Source organism: Camarhynchus parvulus, chromosome 6 (genome assembly GCF_901933205.1).
Source record: "Camarhynchus parvulus chromosome 6, STF_HiC, whole genome shotgun sequence".
In the NCBI taxonomy this organism is placed as follows: Eukaryota; Metazoa; Chordata; class Aves; order Passeriformes; family Thraupidae; genus Camarhynchus; species Camarhynchus parvulus.
This window is the reverse complement of record NC_044576.1, coordinates 16,856,719-16,878,444: the sequence shown is the minus strand read 5'-3', so window position 1 is coordinate 16,878,444 and position 21,726 is coordinate 16,856,719. Positions and strand designations below refer to the sequence as shown.

General features: G+C 48.3%; 1 protein-coding gene across 1 annotated transcript; it reads left to right on the top strand.

The window, feature by feature from the left end:
* The first annotated feature begins 902 nt into the window (after positions 1–902).
* Positions 903–20,604, top strand: SCD (stearoyl-CoA desaturase). The gene is made up of 6 exons (XM_030951533.1): positions 903–1,284; positions 5,014–5,299; positions 11,856–11,986; positions 15,276–15,481; positions 16,702–16,934; positions 18,133–20,604. The coding sequence occupies exons 1-6, from the start codon at positions 1,258–1,260 to the stop codon at positions 18,330–18,332; spliced, it is 1,083 nt and encodes a 360-aa protein (XP_030807393.1). The 5' UTR covers positions 903–1,257; the 3' UTR covers positions 18,333–20,604.
* Positions 20,605–21,726: the final 1,122 nt, after the last annotated feature.

Here is a 21,726-nt window from a genome sequence, read left to right as displayed (position 1 = left end):
GGGCGATGGCATTAGGGTACCCTAAGCCTTGGTGCTAAATGACTGAGGTGCCTGGCACGGTGACCACACGGTGGAGTTAGGAGAGCTGCCTCCGGCTCTGCCACCAAAAGGGCTTGATTTGTAAGAGCCCTGGTTTTCACTTTTACTGGTGAAGGTCTCTGTGGGATAGAGTTTGAATTTCGGATAGAGCTTGGATTTTGGATAGAGGCTGGATATTGCTGGCATTACTGGCTAGCAGGAAGGTTGTTAAGGAAAATAGCTGATGGCAAACTGAGCTACTACTTTTTCCTTCCATCCTCTGCTGAAGGCACTGTTTTCTGGGGACAACAGACAGGACATTTTTAAAATGTTACAGCCAACATTTTCCAAACTATTTGCGCATATCGTGATGAACATCTACACAGACATACATGCTTATCTGGACGTACGTTGTCGGCTGCTTTTTTTTGCGGGAACCTGTGATTTCTATACGCGCATACACGTGTAGATTGCGCCCCAGACAGATCCCCAGTACAGAGCAGATGTTTCATGCTGAATCCCCTTCTTCCCCTGCCGCAACCCACATCCAGCTGGGGAAGGAGAACGGGGCTCCTGACATCCCTCACCCCTCGGGAGCTCCTTATTTCATGAGGGGCAGCCCTCGCGGCGGCGGAAGGGGCTCTCGTGGGACCGCAGCAGCCCCGGCGGGCGCGGAGCGGGGCGCGGGACCGTGCGCGGAGCAGTGCACGCAGCGGGGCGCGCAGGGTGCCCGCCGCGGGGAGCGAACAGCAGATTGCGGACAGCCAATGGCGAGGGCAAGCCGAGGTGGCACCAAATTTCCCGCAACCAATCAGCTCGCAAGGGGGAGGGAGGGGAGGAAAAAAAAAAAAAAAAAAAGAAAAAAAAAAAAAAGCAGCCAGGCATCATGAGAGAGCCTGGCCCTCGTCATCCTCCTCTTCCTCAGCATCCTTCCTCCCTCCCGCCCCCCTGCCCGCTCCGCCCCGGCTACGTCGAGAGCCGGGCCCCCGCCGCGATTCGCCGCCCTCCGCGCTGACCCCGCGCATCCCAGCCACGGGCAGGGGGTCACCGGGAGGCCGGGGCGCGCAGAGCCCAGCCCCGCCAGCCACCGAGCGAGCAGCCCCCCTTAAATACCTCCGCACCCGCCTCCGCGAGCCGCAGAGCTCGCCGAGCGAGGAGCCGACCGGAGCCAGCCTCTCGCCAGCGCCGGGGACCTGCGCGCCCGCGTACCGCGCCGAGGAGCAGAGACAGGGCCGCCCCATGCCTGCGCACTTGCTGCAAGAGGAGGTGAGCGGGGCCCCGGGGTGCGGGTGCTTTGTCTTCCCCTTGCCCCTTCCTCCTTCATCTCCGCGGCTCCGACAGCGCTGCGCTGCTGCTGTGTTGGGGAAGAAGGTGTGGGCATCCACGCGTGTCTGTGCATGCACACACACACGGATTCACACGTGCGTGCCCGGGTCCTCTCCGCACCGCCTCGCAGCCGGGGAGGTGAAGGGGTTCTTAAAACATCACCCAAGCCTGGTGGGGAGCCCACGGATGAAGCGGAGACATCCGCCTTTGAGGTGATCTTCCTGAATCCTGTGCCCTCAGGTAGACAGAGCATAAAATACAGGGTTATTTTGAAAACACCCATCGAAACATGCTGGGTGCTTGAATAGCATGAAGGACTATTCAAGAAGATCTTTTGTGCCAAGAAGTCATAAGTATTTTGATAATACTCAGACTGGGATTTAAAAAATTTTTCTTAATTCATTTTATTTTTGAAAAGAAATGGTTTTTAGTCGCAGTGTTTTAAAACCAAATACTGCAGCAGGAAGCGTCTCTAGGACAGATGCAAGGTGAAAGCCGGCTGCCCAGATGAAATGAATGACTGTATCTGCATTGCTTGAGCCAAGCAAGCATACAATAGGGAGACTGCCCTATTATTTTTGGCATAAGAAGGTCTGAATAATAACCTAACACCAGTAACACATGTGGAGCTGTTGGATTTTTAAACATTTTCATTTTTATTTTTGACCCTTATGGCAGCCACCCTTTGCCCAAGGGAAGGAGGCAGGCGCTTGATTCTGGTGTTTGTGCTCTCACCTTCTCGTCCTTTCCCCCTCTGCCAATGCCTAGAAGTGGATGTAAATTATACCCCTGCTCTTTTCCTGTCACCAGCACGCAGGGTCTCCCTTGGTTCTTTTGTGCAGGTGCCATGACCTTCCAGGAATGCTGTGATGAAAAGAACTTTACTTTTCTCCCCTCCCAAAATGGATGTCAAAGGCAGTGTGTTCAAACCATGTTTCATGGTTTTGGCATGTATTTTGGGTCATATCCTGGAAGCTGGAAAGAATCCTGTCCCTGGGTCATGCTGGGCATATTCAAATATGCCCGACCCGAGATTCAGTGCCCTGGGGCCCATACACCGTGCCCGGTGCAGGAGCCTTTGAGCTGCAGCTGGTTGTATAAGCTGGCTGGATGCCAGGATCACCTATGGCATGTTCAGTGCTGGGGAGGTGGGGGTATGGATGGGGAAACACATCTGTGCTGCAGATGAGAGCTGCAAAGCCATTCACAAATGAGGGGAAGCTAATGAAAATTATTTAGCTCGCCTCTTCCCTCTCTCAGCCCTAAACTCCAGATCAATCTCCATCCCATTTTCCTCGGTAGAAGCCCCTATGGTCATAAGAGGACAAAAATCCTTTTTCTTTCCTCGTTTCCCCCGTTTCTACCTCTCTCCCTCCCTCGTCCCCCCATGCTCCTCCCACCAAGTTTGTAACGGTGGAGCTGTTTCACAGCTGCTTTACAGCCCTTTTGTTCAAGGTTAGTTTACATGTGAGAAATGACCAGCCTGATTATATCAGTGCAATTCCAGCAGCATAGGTATGCTGGTAAAATTCCTCATGTGGCTACTACAACTCCAGAAGAGATTTTTTCCTCTCTGCTGTTTTCTTTGCGCTTTCCCTCCTCCTCCTCTGCCCCTGTGTAACTTTGACAGTGACATAAGCTATCATGGAAAAGAAAAATGCAACTCCAACCCCACATTCTTACTCTGGAAGCAGCATGTCCATATGGGGTGTGTTACCTGTCTAATTATACCACCAATCACTGCTGGGAATTTTTCCTGCATAGACAAGTCTTAGGTCTTTTTGATAGATTGTCTTGCAGCCAAGAAAGAAAATTGTACCTTTCTGCCAAAATGCTAGATGAGAATATCTAACACTTGGGAACAGGCAGGACTTCTCCTTGCCTAATCTCTGGATTAGAAGCCATTTCTCATTGCTCTTTTGGTGTGGGGATTACCTCTAAATTCTCTAGTAGATGAGAGTATCATACCCTCAAAACATTAACTGGTTTCACAGGCAGAGACAGCCAGGATGCAGAAGAGCCAGTCCCAAGCTCAGCATCTTGCCTGGTGCAGTGAAGGCAGCAGGATACTTTGTGTCCAGTTTTTTTCCTTTCAAACCTTTGATTCCCCAAGGAAAAACTAAAAGCGCTCCTCTGTAGAGATCATTTTACTTCCCAAATGTGGGGAATCTGTCAGCCTTGCCAGCTCCTCCCCATCGGAAGGTATGTCTGTAACCCTCCAGTTTCAACCCTTGGGAAAGGGAGGAGTTGGGGTGGCCACGTAAGCTGCCTGGCCTGATTTTAATGCCTCCCTCAGGAAACTAGGCCATGGCAGGATGGTGGTCTTTTATGAATACTGAACACCTGAGTGGGAATCTGCTGCTAATTCAGCAGAGACTTCTGTAGGGAAAGGAGCTTTCCCAGCTTGACCATGCTCTGTCCTGCAGTCTCAGCCCTCCTGTTCCTGCTGGCTGACCTTTAGTGCCCCTTCACCCATGGAGGCAGCAGTCTGGGTGGCAGAGGGAGGTGTCCCAGGGGGCAGGGGATGGGGTGATGTGTGTGGGACACATCCTTGCATCCCATGTGCTTGGCACCCCCGTGTTGGTGTTGGGCCATGTTGGGCACTTGGGGCTGACAAAGGGCTGCGAGTACCAGCAAGCACAGTACAGCAAGCACGGGCTGTCTGCATGGAGATGGAAATTGGTGATTCAGGGTTCACTGACCTGTCTCATTAGGGTCAGTCCTGCCTGCTCCTTTTGTCATGCATGCCTGATGGGGCAGGCTGTCACTCAGCCAGGGCAAACAAGCATGTTCTGAGGGAATGTTGTGTCACAATTACAGAAGGGAGCCGGGAGCCAAGCTGAGCCAACTTTGCTGCTTAAAACTTCCTCTCTGCATGTTGGTGGCCATAGATCAGAGGATTGTCTTCCCTTGCCTCAGTTTGCCTGTGGGTGGGAAATGAGAGAGGGATAAGAGTCTTAGCAGCAGGCACAGGATAAGTAGCTGCAGTTCTAATTAGAAGTATCTCACCTGACTGCTTCCATCGGCTGATCTTCAAGCATGTTGGTCTTGCCACATCCCATCTTGGAAGGTGAGGCAGGCAAGATAAGGAGGCAGAGGAATCCCCCTGTGGATCTTCCTGATGTTCTCCTGTGATCCCAGGTGGGGTGACAAATAAGTAAGATTTCAGGAGCAGCCCATTGATTTATTATAAAACTGTGTTTAAGACCATATTTCTCTCCCACCTCTTTGTTCATTCACAAGATTTCCTTTATCGTTGTCTGCTTATGCACAAGCCCAGACCCACCTAAAACATCCACTAATCAAACTGAAGGAAAATAATAATCCTTGCAGTCTGCAAATGATCTCACCAAAGCCACTGGTGGAAAAGAGACTGGCTTTCAAGTATTTCTTTTTACTTTTGGCACCCTACCTACCATTCACCTCCTCTCCAGAAAGACCAGGTCCCCATCCTCTCAGGCCATGACTCCATGTGGCCAGAGCAGGCTCTTCTTTGTGCCAAGGGCTCAGCTGAAAGAATGGAGCCTTCCAGGGAAACTACAGGCTGTGAATCTTTACACTGCCAGCCTAGATGCATGTGTTTCTATTTCTTGAATTGATAACCACCAACTTCTTATTTTGTTTTCCTTTCTTTCCTTTCTTGAAAATATCCATTGCTACCTCTTCAAGGAGTTCTCCTCCACCTCCAGTATCACTGCTAGTGGCACAGTCACCTCCCGGGTGACCAGTAATGGAAACGCTGTCACAGCGAAGGACTTACTCAACCATGAGGACTTGGCAGGAGACCGGGGCATGATGGACGATATCTTTGATGAGACCTACCGGGAGAAAGAGGGCCCCAAGCCCCCGCTGCGATACGTCTGGAGGAATATCATCCTCATGAGCCTGCTGCACCTCGGCGCCCTGTTCGCCTTGACGCTGATACCCTCTGCAAAGATCCAGACACTGGCGTGGGGTAAGCACATTCCTCTGTCTGTTTCTGGGAATCTGCAACCCCCAAATCTGTTGGGTGGGGTTTTTTTTCCCCTGCAGGCCCACGGACTTGGGGATTAGAGAGAAAGAAGCAGGGGGCTTCTAGAAGCAGCTCTTCAGCCAGATTTGTAGCAAGCTGTGGAAGGACCTGCTAGTGTCTCTTGTAAGGTCATACATGAGAGGGAAAGATTTGGCAGGGATTTGGTTTGTCTGCGCAAAGAACAAACTTGATTCAGAGACATTAGGATTGGAAATATTCTGAATGTGTAGCTGCTTCTGGGGTGAAGCACAAAAACTATTTGATAGAGTACTGTGACAGTGCCAGAAAGTTAGGAAGCAAGATGCTAGCAAGAGCACCTAAACAGGTTTTTGGGGAGGCAAGGTACAGAGCACTACTTGGCATGAGACTGCTGCCCAGACATGAGAACCATTCCTGTCCTTACCAGGGAAGCGTAAATCCCACAGAGCCTCAATGTGTAAATGAGGGAAAAGAGACAAAATACAGTTGTGCTGAAGATAAAAGTCAAGAATTAAGTCTGAAGCTCAGGTCTTTTATCATTCTTAAAAAAGCACAGATTAGCCACTGTCATCCCGGAACTAAGCCTGACGACTTTCAGAAAATAAATAAGCATCTCTCCAGGCAGCAAATTCCAGTGGAAAGCACAACCCAGCAGAAGGTAGCTAGGCAAAGCTCTCCTTTCTCAGAGATCTTGCCCTGGGTAGGAACCAAACTTCTCCTCTGACTGCTTGAAAGACAGCTGGGCCCAGGGCCCACTCTGCAGGAGAGCTTCACTTTCCACGAGCCTTTGTGTGGACCCCTGGAGGAGTCCAAAAACCAAATGGTTCCCAGTAGGGAGGTCAAGAGATTGCATCCAGCCCCTGCCTCCCTGTGAAACAGAACATCCTGAAACAAAAAGCAACAGTCTAGATTGAGTCCTGCTGGGGTGGCTTTTGGGTTCAGTAGTGCTCCCGCTTCCTGGTCAGGCTGGCTATGGATGGCCCTGGGGCAATCCACCTGGTCTGTCACCCTCTCAAAGTCTGTCTTCCTGATGGCTGTGTGCAACAAGTATCACAGCTGAACCGGGAAGGAGATGGCTTCCTGGATCACCAGGCTGACTCTTCCTCTTATCAGCCTCTCACAGGCAGGGGTCTGCCTCCTCACTGGAGGCAACAGCCAGAGTCTGGCTACAGCATCTGCAAAAGCAGAGGCCTTGATGTGTTTCCCTTGTGCAGCCAGCATGGCCTTTCAGGGGAATGTTGTGAAAGAAGACTTCAATGGGCCTTTCCCTCGTGAAAAACTGACAGGCTGTACTTTCCGCTGGCCTGTCAGAGCTGAGCAGAACATGCAGCCTCAGCATGATGTTGGAGGAGCATTTCAGGGCTCTTGGTCCTGTTCTGTGTGTCCCATCCCTGGGCTGGAGGCTAAGCAAAGACTGCTGGCTTCTCTCACTCACTAAGCTGATGGCCTGGGTCCTCCAACTCCAGTCAGATAACCTCAGGATGTTGGGGCAAGGTGAAGGAAAAAAGTGAGTTGAATTTACTGACTTCATTTCAAGCTGCTGATAGGCTCCATGATTTCCAAATCCATCCAACCCTTCTCCCTTGAGTGCCCTTGGGATACTTATGAGGGCTTGAGCATCTTTATCCAGAAAGTTAATGCTGTTTTGCATTCTGCTAAACCCCACCCTACCCCAAAATGGTTTCTGAGGCAGTGTCTTTGCAACCATACACCTCTTTAGGATGTCTGTATGGCATCTCATGGCACTTCCCAGGAATCTGCTTTGCTTTTTATCTGATGTCAATATTTCCTGCTCTCCTTGCTCAGTCAACTCTGATGTGAAGTGCCAGTTGCTCTCCTGCCACTGTGAGGCACTACAAGATTCCGTGGTGGATTCTGGAGTGACATGTTCTGGGAATGGGAGAAGGACATGGTGTTTGGGGGAACTGCACTGTTCTGGAGTGGCTGAAGATCTATCTGGCCTTACCAAAGCTGCAGTAGCTCCACCAAGCTCTCTGTCCTGCACTCCTGTTCCGGGAAAGGACCACTGTTACAGCCAAGTCAGAGTTCCCTTATAGTCCATTCTCCTCCAGCACTAACTGGAACTGGAATACTTTGATCCTCCACATGTCTACCTTGCTCCTTGCATTGCCTTTTCTCAGCTCATACCTTTATTTGGCATATACAAGGCATCTGGGGCTGTCATGGCATGTCAGTGACTTGCTGTTTTTTCCCATCACCCTCTGGTAGCAAGGAGAGGACTACAGTTCCCATGTTACACACAAGGATAGTGCAGCAGAGACTTGGGTTGCTCCTGGCAGTACACCATGGGCTTATGGCAGGCCAGCTCTAGCAATGGTAGTTCGGGAACTGCTGGAGTTTTTGCTTGTTTCTTTGTTTGTTTTTCAGATAATTTCCTCCTTAGGTTGTGTACATATAGTATAAAATTAGCATGGTCTCGGGTGTTCTCTGTTGTGTTGCAACAGGCAGCTGTGGGGCCTAGTAGCTCATCTACCTTCTATAATTTATCCATTGCTTATACCTACTTCATTCAGGCCACCGTCTCCTTGATGTTCCTGTCCCTTTGAAACCAGTTATATTGGTGACTGTCCTCTTTTGTTTTCATTTCTCTGTGTGCTGATTCCTCTTTGTCTCTCAAGCTCCCCAGCCCTGCCTTCATCATTGTTTGCTGTTCTGCGTTGCTGTGTGCATTGTCTCTCCTGATCTCTTTCTGGTACAGAGCTTCCCAGAATGAGCTCGGGTTGTTGATCAGGTGAGAGCTCACCATCACAAGAGCTCTCCGAGCCTGTCCAGCACTGGCTTTCTAGTCAGGTCCCCTTTTATTTATTGTCTTTTCCACCACACTTCTCAAAATCTTGCTTAGTCTTTTCAAGGATCATGGGCACATTTTATGTCATTTGCTAAATGGCACAGAGACTGAGTCTTACAGGGCAGGATGCAAAGGTGATGGGCAATTTCTTCTCTAATTGCTCAGATCCTCACTGGAAATATGATTTGTGGGTAGTCTTTTTAGCCCGTGGATGCAGCAGACTGACAGTAATTGTCTTAGCTCCTGTTGGCCTGGACAGCAGTGTCTGTAAACAAGAATGGTTCCTCTCGACATGGTGCTCTGTCAACACCTCAGATCCCTGCAGTGCCCCCCAGAGGCTCTAGAAGCATGGGTTGATACCATATTCTGTTGTTGCTGTATTATCTTTGGACCAAGGTGAACCTTGCTGGGTAATTTAGGCAACTCTGACAGTCAGAAAATCTCAGCCAATACTACCCCCAGAGATACAACCAGCAAAGTGTTTACAGTGGTTTTTTTACTTTCCCATCAAGACTACAGCTGGCAACACCTTACCACTTAGTGTTCCCTCCAGGCTTAAGTAGCAGGTGGTGTGCTTCTCTGAGTGTGGCAGGGAAGTTAGGTTTCAGTGATAGCAGATCCTATTGCTCCTCCTAAACACTGTTCCCTTTCTGCAGCCTGTAAATTTCATTGCCCCTGGTATCTTTCTCCTGAGAGTAGCAGGACTCACCTGGCTAACAGGGACTGGGCAGCAAGGAGGGAACAGTCCTGCACAGAGCAGAAGCCCAAGGACACATGCTGGATCAGGAGCACCTCTTTACATGTAAACATCCTTGGTGTTCACTGCAGGTGGCAATGCTTTCAGCACATTCCTGGTTTCTCATCATAACTTGGGTCTGAATCTGGGCCCTAAAGAGGTAAAGCCTAATGAGTCATAGCTGTGACTGAATGTGGAATGTTTTCTGTTTAATTTTTGGAGTGTTGAGTGCTTATTACTGTCAGTGGTCATAATTCTTTGTATTCCAGTTGAATGGGTCACTGGGAATATCACCTGTGAGTTGCCAGTCTTTTGAATCTCGTGTAGTTCAAAGCACAGTATGGAAGATTACTTTGAATCCTCAGCTGATGGAGTCCCTAAGTCCTTCAGTTTGGGGCAGCATCACAGGGCAAGTGTGAAAATCTGTGCTACTTTATTTCACCTTCTCTACTTTCTTTCCAATTGAATTCTTAGTGGATGATCTTGGAGGAGTTCTTCTCCTTCCCTGTGAGATGCTGATTCCCTGACTATGCAATGATTGATCATCACTGTACCTGTTTGTGGGGGTGAACTCTCTGAATCATAAGGGTGCTGGATTCTTGTGTATTCCACAAGGATTTCAGTCATTGTACATATCCTGTCACTGTCACATAAACTCTTAGATATGGCTGATGGATGTAATTGTCTCCAGGTAGGGTTTGGCTTTCTGTGGGGCTGGTGCCATCAATGCATAGACTGAGAATCAGTTGCTTTCCCACAGAAAGTGTCTGCCCCTTAGATAACCTACAGCTTCTGTACACGGGCATGAGGCCAGGCAGCACAGAATTATACTTAGAGAGTTATGGCCATTGTAGTGACCTGGGATGCAGGTCCAAGAGAAGTCAGCATGAGCTGCTGAGGTTCATGGGCTTTGGATGGAGGCTGAGTCTGTTCTATGCCGGGGTACCCAAAAGCAGTGGTACTTTTCCAGATTTTTTACAAGAGCTTCCAGGAAAGGATACCCAAAAGCAGATACTGGATTGTCTGGGTTTGGAGTCTGTTGGTGTCCCCATCACATCTCTTTTGTGATTTTCTGTGCTTGCTGATAATGTCATTGTTGCTGGTGTCATCTTTTCCCAACAGGGGTATCCACAGGCAAATTCTGAGAATTATCTGTATAATTGTCTGCATTGGAAAGCTTTGTGAGCTTTGTTCAGCTCTGTTGTCTCTTGCAAAGGCTGGATCCTGCTGTATTTGCATGCTTGGCTCTTCTGAAAGACTGCCAAGGTGCTGGGAGACACAAGACAGGGTTGTACTGGGCCAGGGCTTGTGCTGCATTCAGCAGCAGGCAGGGAACCAAGGGAGAAGATGAAGATGGGGAATCACAGTCAGATCAGCAGACAGGGAAGGTCACTCTTGTGCAGTGGGATGGAAGTGAGAAGAGTTCATGCAAGTTTAAGGGGCCAGAAGATGATATTAAATCAGCCAAGACAGGCTTTTAGTGGATAAGAGATTAGGCTGGGAATGTAGAAAAACAAAAAGGAGGTGACAGAAGGAAGATGAAGCAGGAGATGAGCAGAAAAAAAGCCTGTATTATTTTGAATTAAAGAATCGGGCCATGCCTGGCACGGGTCTCAGATTTCTGATTCCAGACAAGTTTCTGTCAGAGTATCTGGTTTTCTGGATTCAAGATAAACTTGATTAGAGCCATTTGGCTGGACTGAATGGCTGAATGTCAAGCATACTACCAGCAATTCCATTCCATGGAAGGAATAAGGAACTCTTTTCATGATTGATACAATTGGCTGAAAAATGCTAATTTATACCAGAAAAAATTTGCCCTGGGGGACTGGTAAGAAGGCATCGCTTCCCTCAGAGGACTAGAGGTGGATCAGTTGACCTGTTCACAGATGTGCATCCTTCTCTCTTTGTGTCTGAGCTTGCAGAGCAAACCAGCTGTTGAATGCTCTCTTCTGCCAAACTTCCTGACCCTTCCTTCTAGAGGAAGAGTTAATTTGCAGAAACAATTTTCTTCTTACCCTACTTTCCTAGTGTAATGCTGCTATGAAACTCTTGGGATCTTTTCTCCATTTCAGTTTTAGGATCAGGTGCTGGAGCTGAGGTTAATTTCCAGAATTCCCAGGAGGGCAAAAAGGCACACAGACCAGGGCAAATATGAACTCATGATGTATTCGGAGAGGGATGTGGTTTTTTACCAGATGCCAAAGGGGCAAGGAATTCCTTTTGCCCTGCATGAAGAGGGAACACTTGAAGCAGCCTCAAAGCTCAACAGGGCCCAGCAACATCTGCCTCTGCCATGGGCACAACTTGCAATGAATCGTTAGCCCTGGGGTTTCCTTCTGTGAAAGGTGCAGGACTTGAGTAGAGGGGGGGGATCAAAAAGACCCTAGGAACAGTAGCCTCTGGACAGATTTTAAACCAGTGCTAGAGCTGAAGGTGAAGCCCAGGCTTCAGTGGCAGGATAGGTTAGATCTTTTTTTAGCCAGCTTCTGCTGAGAAAGGGAGCAGAAGAAAAGCCTAATCCTGGGCTTGAGTTGTCCCCTCAAGAATGCTAAGATTATCTACCATCTCTGGGTGAAAATAATGCAAAAGATATTTAGTGGGGATTGATGAGATAGGAAAGCAAGAGACTGGATTATTTGGGGTGGAAGGAAAGGGAGAAGCTGTTCCCTGGTGGACTGCAGTGCTTTTAACACAGTGCTTTATGAAAGCAACCAGTTTATACAATTTTGACTACTCTGCTCTGACAGATGGCACTATGGTGAAGAACCAGCCCTTGTGAGTCTTCTAAGGGGGAGCCTCCTTCCTTGTTAGAGATGAAGAGCTGAATTGATTTGTCCCACATTGCCTATTGCCCCAATCTGCTCTCCATGGATTTCTCTCTTGCTTATACAGCTTTGGGGGAAGGCCCACCTTTGTGTTGCTCTGCCTGAAGCTTTGCTCCAATTGCTCAAACACCTTCTTTTCCTTTGCAGCTCTTCTGTGTTTCGTGGTGAGTGCTCTGGGGATCACAGCTGGATCTCACCGCCTCTGGAGTCATCGCTCCTACAAAGCCACGCTGCCCCTGCGCATCTTCCTGACTATTGCCAACTCCATGGCCTTCCAGGTAAGCATTTCCTCAGTGTCCCACTGGTCCTCAGAAGGAAGTGCTCCCATGAATCCCTGTCCCAGATATGGGACACAATCTGATGAAGAGGCTCCTCTAATCTACTGCCTCTTGTTAGCAAGAAGATGGCCCTTTCCATCTAACACTGCCATGGTGCTGGAGTCTGTCTCATTGTCTTTACTTTGTCCTATCAGAGGTTGACTCTGGGACAAACCCAGTGTTGAGGACAACAGGCCAAAACCAGGGGTAGGAAATCTCTCTGAAGCAGGAATGTACCTTTCTCTTAAGGTGTGGTCTCCCTGTGCTTGCACCAGGTCCCATGAAAGAGGTGTGGAAGTGTTAAGTGTTTTCCTGGTGTTGCCTCACTCCTTTTGTTGTGTGGCTGATAAAGGAGAAGACATCTGCTAAGCCAAGGATTGTAGAATTCTACAGGATGTAGAATTTGCTACTTCATAAAGACCAAGAACTTGTTGAGATTTAGGGGATGTTTCTCTCGTTCAGAAGAGTGATATTTAGGACTAATCATGTTACAAATCACTCCACTGGCTTCCAGAGAGTTGTCCCAGGTCAGTGATATTTTAGGGAGAGAAGGGTTGGGCCCATTCAGAGTGGCACAAGTGACTGCAGGCACTGTTAAGCACCTTGGGAGATTGCTTCACCTCTCAAAGAGCTCTAAACTCAGGATATTGCCTAACTACTGTGAGAGTACTTCACAGTCCCCAAAACAAACAAAACTGCAAATCTGTAGAAGTCAGAGTGAAAACCCAGATTGGCATGGCACAGAAAAATAAATCCTCTCAGGCTTGCTGCTGTAAGTCAGCCCTAACAACACTCCATCCTCCAACTGTACTGAAGGGTTGCTTGTCTGTGGGAAGTACTCAGAATGCAGCGCTTTCTGCTATAAAAAGGTGAACACAAAAGTATCAGTGCTGTGCTCTTAAGTAATTCTCCAGAGGATATGACTCTTTTTACATGTAATCAAAACAGAGTAAAGCTTTTTAAGCTTTGAAAAACTTTCTAAAACATCATTGAATTTCTTCTCTGATAGTACCAAACAGCTGTCTTTGATGAGGAAGGGGAGGGACCAAGCTGCTGATTCCAGCCAGTGGTCCAGCACTCAGCAAGGCAACAGGATGGGTTGCTGTGTATTAGCTAGTCCTGTACAAAGACCATCTTTCACAGGGTTATAGGGTAGAGGGTGAAAGAATTTGCTGAGCTATTGCTGTAGGGGATAGGAATAGACAAAGATGAGAGACACAGATATTTCAGCTTCAATAGGAACTAATCCAAAGTTTTACTGAAAATTCGATACTATTCCCTATGGATTTTTTTTTAGTAGTTACTTTCAATGAGATCAAGAGAAGATTTATGATGAATTTCTCTCATTCCTATTAGTGGCAGCAGAGGAGATTAGGAACTTTTAAGATTACAGAAGTTTATGGACTGTCTTATCTTAGGTTCTCCAGAAAATGCCTGTTGGCTGCTCAGAGACCTGTGACTTGTAATTTCAGAGAATTTGTGAATTCTGCTTCTAACTGGCTTTTCCACCTGCAAGACCTGTCAGCTGCAGCACAACAGAAGGTCTCATGGTTATAGCCTGTAGCTGGGATATGCCAAGGAAGAAGACATTCTCCTTGGCTTTGCTTGCTCTTCTCAGAATGTCATGATTTTCAGTCAGGGTTGCAGTTAGAGGTGGGCCCACAATAAGAGCTGTAGAAAAGATGAGCTAAAGTTTGGGTCAAGATACAGATTTTTCAGGTTTGAGACTCCTGATTTTCTTTGTAGAGAGGATGTGATAGATGAAGTCATACCATGATCCAGCTGTTACATGGTCTCTTTCCAAATTTGTGCCTCCTGCCTCCAGCAAGACAGGGAAAACCTTCCCATATGTGCAAGCCCAAGTTGTCTGTCAACTTTCAGACTGGGCTTTCTCATATTACATGGTGCTGTGTAGGGTCTGGGATGTGAAAGAGACTTTGTGTCACTGGTGAAACTTTTCCAGCATAGGTACTGGTTGAGTTTCTCTGCTTACTTAGATAGGGAGGGCAGCTGGGCCACCCTCTTCTGGGGGAATACTGAGTGACCAAGCTCTGGCCACGATCAGCAAGGGCTGCTTTTACTTGGAGATATTTGGCTGGAAGGAGGGTGGCAGTTCCCACTATTAGGAAACAAGCAAGACTTTAACCCTGGCCCATGTCTATTATTGGCTTCTTGAATGGCCTGCAGGTAAATCATTTTATCTCAGGTAAAGGAGGAGTGGTTACAATACCTGAAAAGGACTTGAGGAGTAGAGTGTCTGTTACAGGCTCCCTGTGTGTACAAGTCCCTTAGTCTTTTGAGGCAAGAAATAGGGATGGTTATGCCATTTCCCTGTCTTCAAAGTGTTTTCAGGAAAAGTCCTGGGTATGCAGGTGATTAAGGAGCCTCTTGTGTAATACAGGTAATAGAGCCATGGTTAGATCTCTATGTCATGTTTTCTAGGATGGTGTAATACATGGCTTTAAGCTCATTGAAATCTTGATACAAAGAAATGATCACAGGCTTATGAAAATCTATTCTTAAAACCAGCCAAAGCAATCATTTCGTAATACAAATGATAAATGCGTTGACATTTTCCAAACGGTATTGATTTTGCTGCTTAAATTGAACAGTAATAGGGCTGAAGAGAGGTATTTTTGAGAAATGTCATTGAAAGGGTGTGTTTGTGCTCCTTCTAAAAAGGGACCTTAATTTTAAGACTGTTTGATTTCTAATGGAAAAAAAAAAAGTTGAAAAAAGCCTTGCCCCACCGAAGTTAAACATCTGATTAGGCAATCCCAGGACAAGCAAGGCAGGATGACCTATGGGAAATGTCAGGTAGAGGGAAGGGGCAGGTCAGCCCCAGCTGGCATTGTGCAGGGATGGGGATGGGGACAGGGATGGGACAGGAGCCGAGCGTAGGAGGCACCAGCCAGCCAATGAGAGTGACTGTTGCAGGGGTGGGGCACAGGCTGACCAATCAGAGCCTGCAGCACCGTGGGTGTGGTGAAGCCCCCCCCAGCCCGGAGTTGGCCGATCAAAGAGCAGCAATGAGGCACCCTGGAGCCGCTTCCCAAAAAACTGGAGAGGTGCAGCCAAAACTCAACCTCTGTTTTAAAGGTCAGAAACCCCAAACCCTAATGAGACCTAATGCCACTGATACAAGTTCAGGTCAATAGGATTTACGTATTTAAGCATTTCGGGCCACTTTGTAATTCGGAGGGAACATCTCTAGCCCTGACCCTAAGTTTTCACTCCTGCTGACTTGCAGAATGACATCTATGAGTGGGTCCGGGACCACCGTGTCCATCACAAGTTCTCCGAAACAGATGCAGACCCACACAACGCCATGCGGGGCTTCTTCTTCTCCCACATTGGCTGGCTGCTTGTGCGCAAGCACCCCGATGTCATCGAGAAGGGACAGAAGCTGGACCTCAGTGACATCAAGGCTGACAAAGTGGTGATGTTCCAGCGCAGGTAAGTAGTGGGGTCAGCCTTAGTGGGGAGCCATGGGGAATGGGGCAGGGACAAATGGGCTAGGAACTCAAATGGCTTTGATGGAATATGAGAGGATTGAGGGCATCATGTGAGAAATGTGACTCTTCAGCATGCCCAAAGCTTTGCTGTGAGATGAGCTGTGAGAAATGAGCTGTTCTTCTCCTATGAGAAATGTTTAGAATCCAGTGCTACCTCTAGCCCTCCCACACACTTCTCTTGCCTGCCTACCATGCAGCATCTTGCCAGCAGCAGGCTGAGATTCCCACCACAAAGCTACTCCACACTTGCTCACCCCACAGCCCAGCTGCTGCTCTGGCTGGCCCAGAGCCCACACACAGTTGCCTCTGAGACATCCTTGGAGATTGTACACCTTCCAGACCATGTGTGTGCCCCTCTTCCCTCAGTCTTATGGAAACAATATGGTGAAAGAAGGGTTGAAAATGGAGATGTGAGAGGTGCAGTAACTGGGAAGAACAGTCTTCATTCACTGGTGCCTCTTGGGTAGGGTATCTCTCACCCATCTGGAGCTATACTAGGACGCAGAGAAGGTGAGCCTATCACAAAGGCTGCAGGGATGTGGGACTTAACCCATATAGTAACCAGCCTAAGTCAGGAAGTTCCTAGTACAGTCCCAGACTGACTTTTCTTGTGGGTCATCAGAGCGGTTCACCTCCTATTCCCATTCTTCTAGTGTGAGAGAGCCCACATGCTCATCTGTGCCACTTGCTTGCACTTGTTGATGGGGTGTAGGCAGAGCCAAGTCTGCAAGGAGGAGCTGCAGCACTGGGCCAAAGCCAGAGAAAGGACCGTGTGTGGGACTCTGAAAGCACGGGGTTGCCTTTATGGGGACCAATATAGCTGAGAAGCAAATGACAGATGAAGCCAAAAGCAGCAGCTTTTCTGAGTGTCTGAGTGTCTGGACTCTCACTCACCGCCATGGTGATGGGAGCATTGCTTTGTGCAGATGTGAGGAGAGCAGGATTTAGTCTGAGTCTCTTGCCTGATGATAGGACTTGGGAATCTCCAGGCATGGCTTCTGCACATCCAGAGCAAAAGATACAAGGCTCAGGAGTGAGGCATTTCTGCACTTGATTTTCCCTGTATAGCTGAGCATGAATCCTTCAAATGGAGGACTGAATCAGTCCTTCCTGTTCTGCCTCTGCCACTGAACACCTTCCTCCTGGTCCCTTCCTTTTCAGATACTACAAGCCTTCAGTGGTGCTGCTGTGCTTCACACTGCCATCTGTAGTGCCCTGGTACTTCTGGGATGAATCCATCATCATCAGCTTCTTCATTCCAGCCATCCTGCGCTACACTGTAGGGCTCAATTGCACTTGGCTAGTGAACAGTGCTGCTCACATGTTTGGCAACCGACCGTACGACCAGAACATCAACCCACGGGAGAACCCCTTGGTCAGCCTGGGGGCCATAGGTATGTCCAACATCTGTGTCTTTGCTGCAGGGGGACTGTAGAACAGGGACTGCCTCTTGGGACTGCAACTGCTTCTAGGAATTTCTGTCAGTCCAGGTGTCCCTATTTCCCCTGCACCTTTCAGTCTTTGCATCTGAGGATGTTTCCTGTGCTCGCCAGTGAGTACATAAGGGCAGTGGGGTTATCAGCTCCCATCAGACTCTTTCCAGGCTGGAAAGGACTCTGCTACACTTAGCACCTTCTTATCTCAATGGCAATATTTTATTTACCCTGTTCAGAGGTCTCTGCCACGTTCACTAGACCAAAAAACATGTGGTGCCGTCACGGCATATCTCTCTGAGATTTGTCAACTTGAAAACCAGCAGATTCACATTTTGACATGTTCTCAGGACAGCTGGTGATTTTGGGGGTACTCGAGGATAAGACAAGATAGATGCTTTCATATTTTTTACTGAAATTTTGGAGATCTAGTAAAGTACATTCCAGGATCAGCATATGCTCTTATTGGTTTTCCCTAAATCCTCATCTGTTTTGCAGCACTGTATCTCAGTGCACCAAAGTGATCTGCTTGTGGAATTTTAGTAGAGAGGGATTTGAACTGCAGAGATTCAGGGGTAGGAGCAGGAATCAAGGCAGTGTCTTTGAAGGGGTGAGCACTGAAGCCAGTGTTGACAGTGTCCAGAACAGATAGTGGCTGACTGGTGTAGATTGCTTAGTAGAAGTGTCTGTTTAGTGTCTGCTTTTTTCCTCATCTGGAAATGTCCTTTGGATTTGACATGAGGATTGCCAGTGTTGTGGGAGTATTGATTAACCTGGTTTGTTGGGGGCTTGCTGCTGGTCTAGCTGGTAGCTGAATTAATACTAGAAGATTTCTTGTGGTGGGAGGGGAAAAACTATTAGGAATCCTTTGTTTTTTTGGTGCAGCTGGGGAACCAGGGCCTTTCACTGTTCCCTGCCATATGCTTATTTTCCTCTAAAGCACCAAAAATCCTCTGGGATTGTCATTGTCTCAGCCCTGGCATGCTGGGTCATGCCCAAATGAGATGGGGTAGATTGCAGAAGGGTGAAATTAGGCTGAGAGGAGAGAGGAACCTGGACTCAATCCAGAGCCCGTTACAAGAATATGGTGCTTTGGGTCAAGATAAAGAGTCTGTCACCTAGAGCTCTGCAACATCCTCTCCCTGGTCATATTTTTCAGGAGAAGGCTTCCACAACTACCACCACACCTTCCCCTATGACTATTCCACCAGTGAGTTTGGCTGGCGCTTCAACTTAACCACAGCCTTCATTGACCTCATGTGCCTCCTGGGGCTGGCCAGCGATCGCAAGAAGGTCTCCAAGGAGGTCATCCTGGCTCGGAAATTGCGGACTGGAGATGGAAGTCACAAGAGTGGCTGAGTTCCCGCTCCCTTTCACACACACATCCACACCTCTCCTTCCTCCTTTTTTCTCCCTTCCCACCCCCTCCAAACACGCTGGACAAAAGTTTAATGTTCTGTTAACTAACTACTGAATAATGCTACCAGTTTGCTTAAATAATGATAATGAGTTTTAATGCCCCCCTCCCAAGCTGCATTTTGCAGGATGTATTTAAGACCTAGGACTCTGCCGTTATAACACAAGGCCACCCTTTCCCTCCTCTCCTTTCCCTTTCTGTTTTACTCTCCAGCCTCTCTAACCTGTCTCCTGCTTTACATTTTCCCAGTCTATACCTGGAAGAGAAGCTGGTAGGAAGTGGCCTGGGGAGGCCCATTGCAGTTGGCTATGTACTATTTAGTTAAGGGAAGCCTGAACCAGCCAGATGAAGAGTTGAGCCAAAGTCAGTGACCCTCTCCCCACTACCTTCCCCCCAAAGTTTCTGCCACTGTCCCTTCTCTTTTCTCAAGGGCTGCTGATAGACATGACATGGCTAAACTGCTCTTCCTGGGAAAAGCAGACCCATCCCTTGCTCTTGTCATCAGAAAGAAGAGTTGTTTCTTTCCAAGATGTCTCTCTGTTGGGAAGTGTTCTCCACTGCTCCTCACCATCTAGCCACTCTGGCTGGGGAGAGAAGAGTGCCCAGACTCTCTCACATCCCCACCACTGGCCAGGGGATGCTGTAACAGCAGTGGGCACTGGAGAGGGAGTGCTGGTGGCCTTAATTTGCACTCCCTCTGGTGTCACAGCCTCCCTCCCTGCACTGCCCTCTGTGCCACAAGGGACTGAAGGCAGAGCATGACTCTGAGCTCCACAGCTGTTTTGGAGAGCCATAGTAAGGAGGAGGACAGATGGAAGGGTGTGCCACTGGCTGCCAAGGGGCAGGACCAGCCCATAGTGAGTTTTGTTCACCTCCACCACTGAGATTTTTGCTGGCAAATGAGACTTTGTCAAAATGGAGAGGAGGAGAAGGATGTAAACCAAAGCTCCACCTCTGAGCTAAGCTGCTTTATGTGCTGGAAAAACAGGGTCCCTTCTGGGTAGCAGGCAGATCCTCATCTTTGCTGAGCACAGAGACAGGACAAGGGAGCACCTGCAGATGTAGGAAGGAGTGAAGCTGTCTGCAGGACCAGGTATTTTCATCCTCGGGGGCTCCACTCAACAAGTGCCTGAGAAACATCAATGTGGGGCCAGGTGGCACAGGGGGCTCAAGGAAGTTGAGACCTTAAGGTGAGAAACTGCCACCAGTGTGAGCTACCTCTGTGCTTTCTTGCCCAGGGTCTGCTGTGTTGGTTTGCCATTCCCTGCTGCCTAGAGGGAGTGGGAAGGAGCTCCTTGTTAGTCCCTTAGCTTGCCTCCCAGCCCCCTCGGCAAGCCATCTCGCCACCACGCTCCTTTGCCAGTGAGACGGGCAGCGAGGGCGGCTGAGCCTGCAGAAAGGTCAGTTACATCACTGACCCGATGTGGGCATGCAGCTGGAGGGCGCTGGGGGAAAAAAGTCCATGTGGGTGTTGTTTCCTGCAAGTTACAGAGACCAGCTTGAGTTCAGGCAGTTGGTTACATTCTGGATGTTATGGCATCACGCCCCTCACTGAGCTGAACGTGCTTTTCCCCCCTTAATTCTCCTGGTTATTATTAATTTTTATTACTATTATTGTTATTAGTTGTAGCAATAGTACTGTTTTTGTTGCTTCAATGCATCAATCAGAGCTGGAGGAAAGCACAAGAGGTAGCTGGAACAAAGTGACATTGGAGTGGGGTTTGCAGTGTCTCCCTTATTCAGGCAGGCCAGGGAAGGCAGAGACAGTGCAGATGCCAACTTCCTCACCTCAGCTCTGCCACGTCGCAGCCAGGGAAGCTTCACGGGAGCGAGTGTCTGCAGCTTTGCTTCCTCCTGCTGCAGTGAACTCGCCAGGAGCCAGGATAGCTCTGTGATGTTCTCCTTAACAAGAACAAGCTTGTTACTCAGAAAATGAGCCTGTCTCCTCACCTTCCCCTCCCTGCCACCACCATGACCTTGTTTTTGCTCAGCAATGGGACCCTTTGAGTTTTTGAGACATTGGGAGTGATGTGGTCTCTGGCCAAGAGGAACAAGGACAAATGGAGAAGAGAGTTCTTCAGCTCCTGGTTTCAGGAGACAGCGTCCTTACTGCTCTGAGGCTGTTGACTGCCTGGGTGCTGGCTGGAGCAAGGGGAGTTGTGGCTAGAGCTGTATCCTACCATTTGAAAAAACCCAAAAAGCCCTCCAAAAAAAGAGAAACACTGTTAGCTCTGTAATTGTGGGCTGACTTTGCTCTAGTGTAAACCCCTCTGAACTCACAGAAGTCCCCAGAGGATGAATTTGCTCCAGCCAGTAATTTGAAAGGGGTGAGGGGAGGGGAGTGGAGGGGAGAAGGGGAGAATTATTTCCTTGCTCCTGGTGCCCTAAAGGTGTAGTGTGACATACTCTACAGTAGAGATGCGTGCTGTGAAATGCAGCAGTATTTCACATCCTCTCAGCAGAGAAGCAGGGCTTGACATCAAGGGTTCCTTTCAAATTTCAAGTGCTGATTCAGGTCCAGAATCTGGAATGAAAGTGGAAGTTGAGGAGCAGTAACCAAACAGTCCTGGTGTTTGTCCAGTCACTTTAAAGGTAGATTGGCAAATATCTCTGGGTGCCTTAAATCTTTCTTTAATATACATAGAAGTATTGACAGCTATTTGCCATTTTGGTTTTTTTTTTTCTGAGTTATGAACATTCAAGGGGTTTCTTAATTATTTAATTGCCTACATTGAACTGTGGGTGCAGGTGAATTTGAATGTATTTGAGTTAGAATTTTTGTTAGATTAAGAAACAGATACAACACTTTGAGTAGAACTTTGTTTGAGATATATATATATATATACCTATAAATATATATATATTTTTGGTGGCATGTTTGTGTCCTGGATGCATCGTCTGTATGATTAGCTTAAATGAGTCTGTGAAAGGTGGAAGCAGAAAAAGCAGCAGTGGGACCTCATGGCTAAAGCAGCTGGGACCCATTCCCAGCTTACCAACTCGCTCACTGCGCGATTTGGGACGAAGTCACTTAAAAACACTCTGTGCCTCAGTTTCCCTAGCTGTAACGGGGTGTTACACCCTGCCTCCCAGAGGTGTGGGTGAGGCTCGCTGCCGACCAGCCGAGCACAGGAAGGAACAGTACGAACCACACACACCGCTGCTGGCAGAAGCATGGACTGGTTTGTTTTCCAAAACCGTTCCCAGCCCTGCTGGTATTGTGAAGAGCAGAAGTCTAAGTGTTGAGTGTTCAGGGAAGGATTGGAAAGTTGAATCTGCACATTGTCTAAGCTCTGTCACTGTTGAAATGTGAGTAGGATACGATTTTTCACAGCT

Bases quoted from the DNA above. Each gene is read 5' to 3' on its own strand.
- SCD (XM_030951533.1), top strand. From the start codon at position 1,258: ATGCCTGCGCACTTGCTGCAAGAGGAG. The intron at 5,300-11,855 runs GTAAGCACATTC...TTTCCTTTGCAG, and splicing joins GATCCAGACACTGGCGTGGG to CTCTTCTGTGTTTCGTGGTG. The intron at 11,987-15,275 runs GTAAGCATTTCC...GCTGACTTGCAG, and splicing joins CCAACTCCATGGCCTTCCAG to AATGACATCTATGAGTGGGT.